The following is a 14,164-nucleotide window of genomic DNA, read 5'->3' as shown; positions in this document are numbered from 1 at the left end:
TTAAAAAAGCTGCGGAGGACGGCTCAGTTTCACCCATTGTATTCCAATTCAGATAAAATACTGGAACATGAGACTGTGCCCAGGACATTTTCATTCCAGTGCTAGGCAGCTCATGCAGAACTGAAACCTCTCAGATGAGGTTTACATTCTTCATGTTGCCCCAACTGCACTGCTGGTGGCAGCTGATCTGACTACTCCAGAACTACCTCTGGTATGTCTACATGAGCTAGCAGCTTAAGCTTGACTCTAGGGGAGATGGAGCCCAAATATTGATTTGTGAAAGTATGCGATCTTGCAATATGAATGCACAAACTTCCTAGCTTGACACATCTTCTTTAGATTGTTTCATCCTTATTCAAAAGCAACCAGCGCAGGCAGCGTTGGCACAGATTTCACACAAATCAGCTTCTTGGACAGCCAGGGCTGTTAGAGAGAAAAGAGAGGGTTTCAATGACATGGCAAGATAAGTTTTTGAAGAGCAAGTGATTTGGATACTCCTTTCCACTACTGTTTTATGAGTTTTAATGTTCCTTGTAGTTATTACTGGTATAAGGAATATTGGTTCTTGTAAAAATCCGATTTAAAGAATGAAATCAAATCTGAACTCATTGGGCAAACAATGAGACCTTGTGGAGGCAAGAGAACAATAGGACATCTTACGGGACACTGGTGGGGATGTGGGTTGAAGAATCACAACATTAGTTATGTTGGTAGTATATCTTCCCAAAGTGTCCATTGTATTGTACAGTAGGTAAATGTAACACAATAAAACAAAAAGCAGATGCTGTAGCAGACAGTTCAAGAATTGCTATGTGTGTCTTGGAGACAGACCATGCCAAAGAATAATTCACCTCATTTACGTCTCTCACTTCTTCTAGGACACCTGGAAAAAACCTTCTTCTACACTCATTAAAGAGAGCAATTAGACCTGCTCACAACTTGTAGTTAGCTAGAACTGAGTGATATAACCCTGCTATCCTGTAAGCCAGAGGAGACCGCAGGCTCTCTCACGTAAAGTCAGGTAAGTTAGTGTGCAACTACTTGGAAGAAGCTTTTTCATGGCTACAGCAGCATGATCTGTACAGGCTACAGCCAAGCTCATCACAGCAGTAATTTTCTTCTAGGGGGCTCACAGCTAGTGTAGTCCAGCCTTTGTAGGAGGGGTAGTAGAAAGGCAGCATGGACTCCCTCAACTGCTTTAGAAGTAACAAAACAGTCATGATGTTTATTTGTCTGCTTCCTTTTGAATGTTTAAGGTTGAAAAATGTCAATTTATGCAATATGAGCTACATACTCAGCCTCTCAAAAATCAGGGACGCATCTTCTCTTTTGCACACAGATTGGAACTCCTCAGGGAGATCTTTTTCATCACATGGAGAATAGCTAGCCTTTGAAACCACCATGTGAGAGTTACTGTGTCTGTTCTCATCCATAAGTGCCTTTAGCTTCTTCACAGACTCAAGGGAGAATTTCAAGTCTCCATCCTATGTAGACAGAACCAGAAAAAAAGGCATCAGGAAGTCAGTCCTTAGGCAAATCCATTCCATTTCAACCATGAGCTCTCCCAAAAACTATACTACAGGGAAAACACAGTGTTGAAACAAAGCCTAGATAAAATCAGTGCTAACTGAAGACAAAATGATCAGCTCTTCAAGGCAAAGACCTTGCAAAGCAGCAGTGAGACCTGGCTGGTTAGTATCACCGTGGATGGAGGTAGAATTAAACATTTCTCACTCCCATAAGAGTGATTCATAAGAACTGGGGTGGCAATCTTGGGGCTGGGAATCTTAACAGGCTGGGAATCTTCAGCCTAGAAAAGAGATAACTCAGCAATATGTGATAGAGATTCACAAAATCATCATTTGAATGGGGGTAAATGGGAATTTATTTTGTTCACTCTTTCTTCTAATATACTATTAGAGGACTTCAAGTGTCAACTGACATGTGGCAAGCTCTAAACACACAAAAGGAGCTACTCATTCACATTAATATTGTTAAGAGCTGAAATCCCTCACCCCAAGGTACTGTGGCAAGTTTCCATGAATCTAAAATTTGTCCACACAATGGAACAAAAGTTATTGGCAGCATAAATATGCCTCAGACTCAAAGCTCATACCAAAAGCTTCAGGAGGCTGGGATAGTATTCTGGGAAATATTGTTGTCTTAGATTGCTAGACCCTGTGCATCTCTTAATGGTCATTCCTTCAGTTTCAAATGAATGCCACTGTTGAGATCATAAACTTAAATTGCAGGTGTTCCAACTGTTAAGCTAGGTGCACTTTATCACAGAAATAACGCAGGTCAGAACTATCCATCTCTGAAGCTTTTCTGTTTTTACTCCACATCTTCCTCCAGTTTGCATCATATTCATTCAAGATCTGGGATGGAAAGTGTCAAGACAGTGGTACTCAGTTTACAAACATGATATGAAGCCAAATGAACTTCGCTTCAGCTTTGCAAAATATTTTGTTAAATGAACTACTTCTGACATATTATGGCAGAGGGAAGGGAAGTCTTTAGAAGAATTTCAGAACACAGAGCATAAGTCAACTTTGTGCACTAATTAGTCAGACCTTAGGGACCTCAAGTAGTCCAAGTGAAAGGCGTGCAACACACATGCAAAGTATACTGCACACATATTCTGGAAAATATTGATTTAGTGATTAATTAATTCAAACTACCCAGAGCTACACTTTGTAAACTTTTGTCCAACCTAGAAACAGCTGTTCTCATTGAGTTGGGGTTTTTTATGTCTTCAAGTGGAAAATTTAGATTTTTTCCATTGAAGCTATCTGTTCTACTGGAGACTCTAAATGTTAAGGAATGGTTTCGAAGAAAGAAATAGATTAAACCTGCTATCTCTGGATTTCTCTGACATCCAAAGGAGAAAAAGAGAGTATTTCAAGGCACAAAGATAGTACCTTATCCCTGGAAACCTGCTGTGCACATATAAAGAGAGTCAATAATTTTTTAAGAAATATTAGTTTTCTTGATACTCTGTGGAAGTTATTTACGTTGCAATCAAACTGAAATCTCCCAAACTGTTTCTAAGGATGAGTGCAGATAGATCCAACACACTCCCAAGTACACTTGTCCCAACACTTGTCCCAGGTAAGACAAGGCCACCTTCTTAACTGCTTACATGTTGCATGTAATAGCAGTCATTGGTGCTGTGTATTTTGGAATATTTTTGGTATAGGTTCCTCTAACAGCTTATCTGCCTATTAATATTTAATTGGATCCAGCTAAATATTTCCTTAATCTTTTTTTTTAATATGCAATATGTGTGCAGGCTCCATCACATAAGATGGCAGATTATTTTCATGAAGAACTTCCTGCCTAGATGCAGGCGACACAAGACAATTTCTCTTTTGTCACATCTTGTTTACATCATTCTATAAAGTTAGAGGTGTCCCCAGTTCTTGCAGCTTCACAACACATGGGGTTATGTGCAAAAGAAAACTCTGGAAATGCAATGCCTCAGTCAGCAAGGTATTTCGAAACCGTGATATGACTGGTGAAGTTGATTAAACTGCAGCAGCATGTTAGTAATACCGGAAACATCTTACAGGAAGAAAAACTGAACCAAGGGAGATGAATTTGGATATCAAGCTAGAGCAAAGCAAAAATTCAGGTCCTTTGGTTTAGTTCAAGATTCCTGTTGCAGCCACAACACTTCACATAATATCAGGACTTTGTTGAACTTGTAATATCAAAGAATTAAAGAGCAGAAAACTCACCTGAACGTAGACTGTCTGGGAGCTGTGCACCAGTAAAAGGATTGCAAGGACTGTAAAGGAAAGAAAGCCTTTCATAGTGCCTGCAAAGTACAGCCTTTCCTAACCTGGATGTATTTTATTTTCTCTGGCTTTGGTCTGTCTCTGTCTTTCTATTGTGTCTGTCAGATTTTCTCTCTTCTTCTTAGCACTCAGATCACCTGGCAGTCAGAGCTCTATGCTCCCAGTGCAAAACTGGAGCTTTATAAAACCTCACACAGCATTTGCTTGGTAATCCATTAATCTAAATTCTTTATTGACATACTATAAACCCTCAGTGGACTATCAATTATCTACTCATTAGCAGAGTAGGCCAGTCACACCCAGGCAGATCCTGGGGTTTACCAGTCTCTCCTGCTTTGAGAAACTGGCCACGATACAGGCAGGCAAAACATTCCAGTCTACAATAAACAAATGGTAGATTGATCTAACGCAACATCTGAAACTCAGTCTCCATATAGGGAATGTACTCAGGTTACTGGCTGCTTCCTGCAGAGCTGTAAGGAAAAAAGACATTTGGAGGGAGACAGAAAAAAAATTGATCTCGCACGCTGAGATGAACTATCAGTTCCCTCTTCTGGGGATTCCAGGTACTAAGATGGTAGCAATGGACTGAGGCAAATGAACACAGACCTTAATATCTGACAAGAAAAGGGTGGTCTCTCTGACTTTCGTTTTCTGTTATCTTGTAGATATTACAAATGCAAAAAGTATCAATAAATCAGTTCATTAGAAGAAATAAGTCATGTGAATGTTTCCTTGCTTTACATCTCTGTCTTCAAAACCATTTCAAATCACGCTGAAATTGTAAAGGGACAGTCTGGATTCATCCTGTTTGTACTGATGGGCTAAAACTGCCCTGCTAAAACCACAGGTGGAAACTGGCTGTGTCTACAGTCCCATATAGGTTCTCCTTTACTGTCTGCTGATGATCAGGAGTATTTACTGTGTTACACGTCTGCTTATGAAATGGTCCTCAGTTCAGATCGCAGGCCTAAGCACAGGTTGTGCTTAGTTTGTCTTCTGTTTCTCCTTGTTCTGTTTCTTTTTCTTCTGAACGTCCTTGCCAAGACTGTTGTGGTTTATCTCAGTCACCCACTAAACACCACTTTGCTCATTCTCCCCTGCCCCTGGAGGGTGGGGAAGACAATCAAGGGGAAAGTGAAGGAGACTTATGGGTTGAGGTAAGAACAGTTTAATGATTGAAATAAAATAAAATTAAAAGAAATAATGATTAAAAATAATAAAATTATATATATGATAATATATAAAATTTATAATAATATATACAAAGAAGTGATGCACAGTGTAACTGCTCACCACCCGTTGACCAATGCCCAGCCTGGCCTGGCTAGTGATCCCGAAAAAGAGAGATCCCAAAAGCTCAATCCTGGAAGAGAAAGAGTCCTAAAGAGAGATCTGAAGGGGGAGAGAGTGCAGTGCTTCCTGGCCAACTCTCATCTACATACCGGGCATGACATTGCATGATATGGAATATACCATTGGCCATTTGAGCCTCAATCCTAAATCCAAGCTCAAATCCTAAAATAGAAGCTGTGAGTCCTGTTTCAGCTATGCTCCCTCACAACTTCTTGTGCACCTGCACACTGGCAAAACATAAGAACCTGAAGAGTCCTTGATTTCTTCAGCAAAAACTAAAAACATCAGTATATTATCAATGTTCTTATACCAAATCGCATACTAAATCCAAACACAGTGCTCCTCTAGCTACTAAAAGAAAACTAACTCTATCCCAGCCTAAACCAGGAGAAAGATCTACACAGAAATCTGAGCATGTCATCAGTTTGCCGCACCCATGCAGAAGGATACTTGTGGTCGCAAACACATTCCTCTCTCTCCCTCCGATTGCGGACAGCTTGAAGTAGACTCTCAGAAAATACCAGCTCTTCTCTGGATTTTGTTTCATTCTTTGTTCATGAAACGTGTCAATATTTTTTAGATATTCCTTAGGGAGACCTATTTCTATCTAACCATGCATTAGTGAATTGTGCATGGTGCCACAGGCTGCCCCCAATTCTCCGCAATCCTCATAGAATAGAGAATTGGTTAGATTGGAAAAGACTTTTAAGATCATCAAGTCCAATCGTAAACCCAACACTGCCAAGTCCACCACTAAACCATGTCCCTAAATGTCACATCTACACATCTTTTAAATACCTTCAGGGATGGTGATTCAACCACTTCCCTGGACAGCCCGTTCCAATGTGTGATAACCCTTTCAGTGAATAAATTTTTCCTAGTACCCAATCTAAACCTCCCCTGGCGCAACTTGAGGCCATTTCCTCTCGTCCATTTGTCCCAGATAAAAAGATCAGGCTAGCCCCTTCTCAAGGCTGCCCCTCTAAGTTCTTAACAGTTCGTTAGTTAATTAGTGGCTGAACAGTTTTGGTTTTGGTTAGTGTTGTGGATTATTCCCAGGAGTCAGCTCAGTCCCACACACTTGCTCACTGCCTCATTCCCAGTGGGATGGGGGAGAAAACATGAAGGGCAAAAGTTGCAAGGTGAGAAAGGTAAAATACAGAGAGAGGTTGGATTGGAGTAACCTGCATAGTGAGGAACTGAAGACTTCAGGGGGAGAAAATCAACATAAAAAGATGTAAAAATGGAAAAAAAAAAATTAGTTGGAAGACAGTGACTCAGCAAGACTTCAGACAAGCCCAGTGCACAGAGCAACAGGCCCTCCATCCTTCACCTTCTGGCTGAAGCCTGCCCAGCCAGCAAAGAGTCTGGATTATCTCCTTCAGGGAGCATGCCAACACCTCGCGTAATGTCTTGTTACTCTGCTCTGTCTTTTGTGATTACTGAAAGTGTAAAGTACTTTGGTTAAGTTGTGTAGATCCTGCTTACAAAGACTCTGCACCTGGCAGAAGATGCAACAAAGGCATCCAGTAAGATCAAGTGACATTAGGTAGCTTAAGTGATTTTTTTCAAGAAGGCAAAACTGCCAATCAGTTTTTTCATACTGAGTCAAATCTCAATGCTCTTGTACAGTTTTCACTCGGATTCAGCCTGAGCTCAGGGAGAGTTCACTCATGTGAGTCTATCACCATTTCTTTGCTGAAGTTCTTACTAGTAATAGTACTAGACTGACTACACCTTCTCCTCTGATTTTCTGTATTGAACTGAACTGTTATCTGACACTGTACAGAAAAAAGACTATGAAATCTCCAAAAACCAGCAACAACAAAAAACCTCACACCACACCCATGCCAGTCCCTCTGAAAACTGCCAATGCTCTCCATGGCACAAGAAAAAATCACAGCCTTTTATTTCAGTTTACCTGCTAACAGCTTCCAGTATTTTTGCTTACTCTTCACTAAGAGTTTTTTAAAAGCTTTCCTCATTGCATTTATAATGTAAAAGATCTTCAACCTGCAGAGGAAAATATTGCTAGTAAAAATTATTTTATTTTTTAAATTATATTGCTCACTATATAATTCATCAAACCCCATCTTCTTAATAAACACTATAAAATTTTCTGAGAAGATTTTAGTTTATGAAAGGTCAATGTTTGATATATTCCTTACCTGCTTAGATTCCCCTCACAACATGCAAGCCGTTCTTGTTCACCAGTTGTCAACCTTATGCATGTCTTTTTTCAATCTTTACTTGTACCAAATAAGATGCAAAATATGGTGGCTCATCTTTGCCAGAGGAAACACAAAGAGAAGATACCATGTTGGCAAAAGACAGAGGGATAGTGAGACCACTTTAAAAACCAGTGAAAACTGAAAACACCACTTTAAAGAAAGACCAAGTTAACAAGCAGGAGAGAGAGCATTTGGGGAGAGAGCATTTGGAGACAGAGCTTAGGCAGCACAAAAACCTGGAAGAAGTAGTGACAGAAAAGTCATGAGGCCCGGAGTGCACAAGAGTTGAAGACTGATGGTGACCAGGTCACCCAGATTCTCCACCACCAAAACGATCTGCTGCTGCAGAGGCAATTCTTCCTGAAGTACAACCTGGAGTGGTTCGAGCATCCCCATTAGCCTGCAGTTCCCAGAAAGCTGCCATGACCCAGGCAGCGCCCAGCCAAAGTGTTCCACCAGCCCCGATCCCAGCTCCTGACGTAGGACAGTGGCTGGGGCAGGAGAATATTTTAATGACTGTAGTTCTCTGTCTCTTAGTTACCCAAACTCTCTTTCAGAGGAAAGAAATGTGACCTACTGTGCAGCACGTCAAAATGTATTAAAATGGATGTCTGAAGTAATTGGCATCAGTCCTGGTTTAGGCCGCTCCGGCACTAAACTCCAAACAGCCGTTCTCTCACTCCTCCCCTCAGTGAAGTGGAGAGGAGAAAAATGTAATAAAAGGACTGAGGATCGAGACAAGAATCATAGAATCATAGGATGGTTAGGGTTGGAAGGGACCTTAAAGATCATCTAGTTCCAACCCCCCTGCCATGGGCAGGGACACCCTCCACTACACCAGGTTGCTCAAAGCCTCATCCAACCTGGCCTTGAACACTTCCAGGGATGGGGCAGCCACAACTTCTCTGGGCAACCTGTCCCAGTGCCTCACGACCCTCAGAAGGAAGAATTTCTTCCTTATATCCCATTGAAATCTCCCCTCTTTCAGTTTAAAGCCTTTGTCCCGTGTCCTGTCACTCCATGCCCCTGTCGAAAGCCCCTCTCCGTCTTTCCTGTAGCCCCTTTAGGTACTGGAAGGCTGCTATAAGATCACCCCGGAGCCTTCTCTTCTCCAGGCTGAACAGCCCCAACTCTCTCAGCCTGTCTTCACAGCAGAGGTGCTCCAGCCCTCAGATTATCTTCGTGGCCTCCTCTGGACCCACTCCAGCAGCTCCATGTCCTTCTTGTGTTGGGGACTCCAGAGCTGAACGCAGTATTCCAGGTGGGGTCTCATGAGAGCAGAGCAGAGGGGTAGAATCACCTCCCTTGACCTGCTGGCCACGCTCCTTTTGATACAGCCCAGGACACGGTTGGCTTTCTGGGCTGCCAGCACACGGTGCCGGCTCATGTTGAGCTTCTCACCCACCAGCACTCCCAAGTCCTTTTCCTCAGGGCTGCTCTCAATCCATTCTCTGCCCAGCCTGTACTTGTGCTTGGGATTGCCCCGACCCACGTGCAGGACCTTGCACTTGGCCTTGTTGAACTTCATGAGGTTCTCACAGGCCCACCTCTCCAGCCTGTCCAGGTCTCTCTGGATGGCATCCCTTCCCTCCAGTGTGTCCACAACACCACACAACTTGGTGTCATCTGCAAACTTGCTGAGGGTGCACTCAATCCCACTGTCCATGTCTCCAACAAAGATGTTAAACAGCACCGGCCCCAGTACTGACTCCTGAGGAACACCACTCATCACTGTCCTCCACTTGGACATTGAGCCATTGACCACAAGTCTTTGAGTGCGACCATCCAGCCAATTCCTTATCCACTGAGTGGTCCATCCATCAAAACCATGTCTTTCCAGTTTAGAGATAAGGATGTCGTGTGGGACAGTATCAAATGCTTTGTATAAGTCCAGGTAGATGATGTCAGTTGCTCTTCCCCTATCCATCAATGCTGTAACCTCATCATAGAAGGCCACCAAATTAGTCAGGCAGGATTTGCCCTTAGTGAAGCCATGTTGACTGTCACCAATCACCTCCTTATTTTCTATGTGCCTTAGCATAGTCGCCAGGAGGATCTGATCCATGATCTTGCCGGCCACAGAGGTGAGACTGACTGGCCTGTAGTTCCCTGGGTCTTCTTTTTTCCCCTTTTTAAAGATGGGGGCTATGTTTCCCATTTTCCAGTCAGTGGGAACTTCACCAGATTGCCATGACTTCTGAAATATGATGGATATTGGCTTAGCAACTTCATCTGCCACCGACCATGGTCCTGGGCAAAACAGACTGGCTTGGGGACAAAACAATCCAATTTATTAACAGTTCCTTGAGAGGATAAAAAGAAACAAAATCTAGATCTTAAAAAAAAAAACACCTCCCCCCACCTTTTCCTTTTCTTCCCCGCTCTACCTCCTCCTCCAGCAGCACAGGGGGACAGGGAATGGGGGAGTGCAGATCAGTGCATCCCATGTTGTTCCTGCCGCTCCTTTCTTAAAGGAGGAGGAGTCCTTACACCCTTTTCCCTGCTCCAGTGGATCCCCTACTCACGAGGAAAATTCCACAAACTTCTCCAGTGTGAGTCCTACTCGCAGGATGCAATCCTTCCCCATCGGATTGCTCTGGTGCGGGCTTTACCGCAGTCATGGATTCTTAGGGAGTTGTTGCCACTTGCTCTGTCGTGGGTTGTCACATGGACTCTAGATGTGTCTCTACTTTGTTGTGTGTCCCATGTTTCATGATGGTCCTCAGACTCAGGCATCTCTTCTCCAACGTGGGCTTCTCCATGGGCTGTGAGTGAATCTCTGCTCCACCGGGTCTGTCCTGGCTGCAGGGGGCCGCTGCCGTCTCACCACCGGTTGCAGGAGAAACTCAGCTCCAGCACCTCGTCCCGTTACATCTTCACTGACCTGGTGTCTATGTGGCCATTTCTCTTAGATCTCAGTCCTCTCTGGGTGAACTTGACCCGGTGGGCACCCTGGGAGCGGGGCGCTCCCCGAATTCCCCAGGCGGCTCCGCCGCAGCCATCTCCAACCGGTGGCACTGGCCCGGCGTGGGCACTCCCAGCTGGGAGCCGGGGAGTGGGGGAAGTGTCCTTCTCCCTTGTCTCCTCACTGCTGGGCAAGGCACCTTTTCCAGTTCCTTTGTCCCAACTTAAATAGGGCAATTCGCAGAGGTGCCGATTGGCTCAACCCCGAGGGGGATGGGGGTCTGATCTGGTGGCCAGGACCGAGTCTGACCCGGTTCCGAAACCAGGGAACTCACAGGGAGCAAATCCCCTCTCCCGCCACCAGAACCCCTTCACACAAACCCATGACAGCATCATATGGAAGACATCCCATCTCTGCCTGCTGATGAGAAGGGGCAGCAGGCCATTAACTCAGAGGCAGGTGTTTCCATGACACCTGTCTAAATGAGGCTTCAGCTGATCTCACTGTTCGCTGTTAGCTGCTTTTCCAAAGAAAAACAATTCTCTACTAATAGCAAATAAGTGTTTACGTTAACACAGCCAGCCTCGACTGGGCTAACTCTTTCTGTTCCCCTCAGGAGGATGTTCCTTCCCTTCCCATGTGCTCCTCCTGCATCTCCCTGAGCCATTTCTATAGATGCTATGTCCGCCCAACCCGTGACAGGGGCGGTATGCCCAGACGGGGTCCAGACAGGCAGCTGGACCCTTGGCTGGCCAGGTCAGGAGTCCTCTTGCCCAGGCCCTCTGTGCACCCATCATCCCCAGCTAGCCTGTTTTGCCTGCTGCCCATGTCCCCACCACCTCTATGTATTGCTCAGTTCTCTTACATGTCCCTGGTTGATGCAGGTGCTCCTGGCACAGTGGAGTCACTGGGGGAAAGTCCAGAGGCAGCAAATGGGCAGAGGGGGCAGTAAGGACCCTGTGCGTCATGGGAGGGGGTGGCAAAGGCCCAGGACCTGTGAGGATACACCGTCCAGTGTCATCCATGCACAAAGAGCCTGATCTGGGGCTGCTGGGCTTAATCAATGGGCCTGGGGCTAAGGCCCACCCCATCATGGCCACCATGTCATGGTCACCAGCTCCACACAGGCATTGGCATCTGTCCCAGCACCACCATTCCTGACTCAGGGGGCCCCAGGGTGATGTAATTTGCAATGGATTTTGAATGTGTGGAGAGGCAAATTGGCAGCTCTTACACCCCAGGAGGTATAATTTTCTATTAAAATAACCAAAATGTCTCCTGATGTTCAAAGCCAGACTAGTTGAAAAGACTCAGAAAAACATGAAAAGAATTGCTCCTTCACAGGAGACAGGACTAGATGACCAATGATCGTTTTCTTGTCCAATTCCTCTGTTTAAGAAGTCCCATAAACTCCTAATTTTATGTGAAAGATATATTTTATCCGTATCCAGCTTCTCAACTGAAGAACTACTGAAGGGTAAAAAGGGAAATGAAGCACCATTCAGAAGGAACTTAATTTTTACAACTTTATAATTAATTTTGTCTGCTTAGGGCCAGGACACACCACATAAGGCCATACAGCCCCACGTCTCCTTTGTGAGCTCAGGGCCAGACACAGACAGCAGCTACTGAGATGGAGTGAGGCGAACGCTGGTGGCAGCGTTCAGGTGCCATCCTGGCAGCATGAGCTGGCGCAGGGTGGGACGGGGACCTGTGGTGCACAGCCACCTCTCACACCACCGGGGCTGGACACTGAAGGAGGAGCACAAATATCTGCTGGAGAGGGTGTGGGCTGAGCTGGAAGGGGAGCGGCTGCGCTCCCACGAGCTGCGCTGCCACTGAGACTCGTGAGCTGAAGGAGATGGCAGAGAGGGGTCCGTGAATCCTGGCCAAACAGCTGCGCTCCAAGTGGGAGAAGCGGCCGGCAAGGGAGCTCCGGTGGCTGCAGGAGCTCAACCAGCAGCAGCAGGAGGTGGAGATTCGCCAGCTGCTGCTCTCCGGGGAGGCTGTGCAGAGGATTCTGCAGCAGCAGCATAGTGACACCATACGTCAGGCACAAGACCTGCAGCAGCAGCTGGCCAAGGAGCTGGTGAGAGTTGCTGGAAGCAGCAGGGAGGTCTGCAAAAAGCTGCAGGATGTCCTCAGCAAGCTGCACTGGGAAACCAATGATGAGCAGGTCACCTACATCCACGGCCTCCAAGATGAACTGTTGCTGCAGAAGACACTCTTCCTAAAGTACATCTTGGAGCGGTTTGAGGACAAACAGCCTGCTTCCTGCAATGAGGCTGGGGCCATGGCCATGGCCTGGACCATCTGCAGACCCTCCTGAGCTCTACTCTTTGGAGACCCTCACAGCATCTTACACCTGTGATGGAGAAGGGCAGAAGACCCACGAGAACTTAAAAGATGCTTGCCTCCAGAAAAAAAGGAACAGGGTGGAGGTTTTGCTAGAGACTGTGGGGCAAGACTTGACACTGCACTACTTGGAATCCCAGCTGCAAGGAAGGACCACATTGGGCAATCTGTGACAGAGGTGAGTGTTCGGACCAGAGGGCAGCAGGAGGACTGGCTGCCTAGTAGCACGTACATCAGGATGCTGGAGCAGAATGTCCACCTCCAGAGTGTCCCGAAAGACCTTGAGAGGTGATACAGTGTCCTTCAGAAGAACTGAGGAAGACAAGCTCTCCTGAAGCGTGGGGAGGAAGTGAAGAGTCTCAAGCAGAAGACTGCTAAGATGGGTCTTATTAGCAAGCAACTGGAAAAAAGAGCCAGGAAGCAGAGAGAGGCCACTTTCAAACCTGAAAACACCACGTTAAAGACAGACCTGATGACCAGTGTGTCTCCAGAGCTAAGGCATCACTTGAAGGATGCAGACGATGAAATGAATCCCTGCAGCAGAAGTGATAGCACATGGTTTTGACAAAGAACTCCGTGGCTCTGTGTTGGCTGACAGACTCAGGCAGAGGTCTTGTCTAGAAGTATTTGAAACAACAAATAGAGGAATAATCTTTAAGGTCTTCATTTTTCTTTGACAGAACAAGCCTATTGGCTTTGGTATGATGCTCATGCCCACAGACATGTGGTTTTTAATCCATTGCAGACAGAAATAGACCATAGCCTAGAAAGTGCATAGAAAGTGCAGAGGTCAGAGCCCCATTTCTCTTGGTGCATTCACTAGAGGGAAAAGGGCTAGTGAGAACAAGCCAAGGTTTTCCCTCCTGGCACCTTTGGTGTGGGAGGAATCACTGGACGTTTCAGAATTCAGAGCTGGGCTTTTGCGCAAATAAGAAAGTGTGGATTTCTTTGGGTGACTAAAGAAAAGTGCAGACGCCACAGCCCCAGTTCTCCTGGTGCTTTCCCTAGAGGGCAAAGGGCTAGTGAGAACCAGCCAAGAATTTCCATCCTGGCACCTTTGGTGTAGGAGGAATCACTGGACTTTAAGAATTTGGAGCAGGGCTTTTGTGCGAATGAGAATGTGTAGATTTCTTTAGGTGGCTGTCGTGGGTTAGGCCGCTCCAGCAACCGAACCCCACACAGTCTCTCACTCACCCTCCCCCACCCCCAGGGATGAGGGAGAGAATTAAAGGTGAAACGGGAAGCCCGTGGGTTGAGATAAGAACAATTTAATACAGATGATTTAATACACAGTGTAGGTGCTCACCACCCCCTCATATGCGAAACCCGTCTCGTCCCGAAGCTGCAATCCCAGACAAACGCGAGGTCCCGAAATAGAGAGGGAGGGAGAGAGAGATAGCACTCCAAGAGTGGGAGTACTGGGAGAGAGAGGGGAAAAAAAGCACTAGAGCAAAAAAAAATGCACTAGAGCAAAAGCAGAGAAGCGCAAAAGAGCAAAAGCAGCGAAAGAGGTGGGT

General features: G+C 45.7%; 1 protein-coding gene across 1 annotated transcript; it reads right to left on the bottom strand.

Annotated features, from left to right (window-relative positions):
* Positions 1-355: 355 nt before the first annotated feature.
* On the bottom strand, positions 356-3,815 carry LOC104375491 (guanylin-like). The gene is made up of 3 exons (XM_009981852.2): positions 3,741-3,815; positions 1,295-1,484; positions 356-423 (listed from the first exon to the last, which is right to left on the bottom strand). Exons 1-3 carry the CDS (start codon positions 3,813-3,815, stop codon positions 356-358), a joined length of 333 nt encoding a protein of 110 aa, XP_009980154.1.
* Between the last annotated feature and the right edge of the window lie 10,349 nt (positions 3,816-14,164).

The sequence above is a fragment of the Tauraco erythrolophus genome, chromosome 23 (assembly GCF_009769465.1).
Source record: "Tauraco erythrolophus isolate bTauEry1 chromosome 23, bTauEry1.pri, whole genome shotgun sequence".
In the NCBI taxonomy this organism is placed as follows: domain Eukaryota; kingdom Metazoa; phylum Chordata; class Aves; order Musophagiformes; family Musophagidae; genus Tauraco; species Tauraco erythrolophus.
The sequence above is the reverse complement of the archived record's forward strand: the minus strand, read 5'-3'. Positions and strand labels throughout refer to the sequence as shown.

Bases quoted from the DNA above. Each gene is read 5' to 3' on its own strand.
- LOC104375491 (XM_009981852.2), bottom strand. From the start codon at position 3,815: ATGAAAGGCTTTCTTTCCTTTACAGTCCTTGCAATCCTTTTACTGGTG. The intron at 1,485-3,740 runs GTGAGTTTTCTG...CTGTCTACATAG, and splicing joins CCCAGACAGTCTACGTTCAG to GATGGAGACTTGAAATTCTC. The intron at 424-1,294 runs GTATGTAGCTCA...TCTCTCTAACAG, and splicing joins CCTGATTTTTGAGAGGCTGA to CCCTGGCTGTCCAAGAAGCT.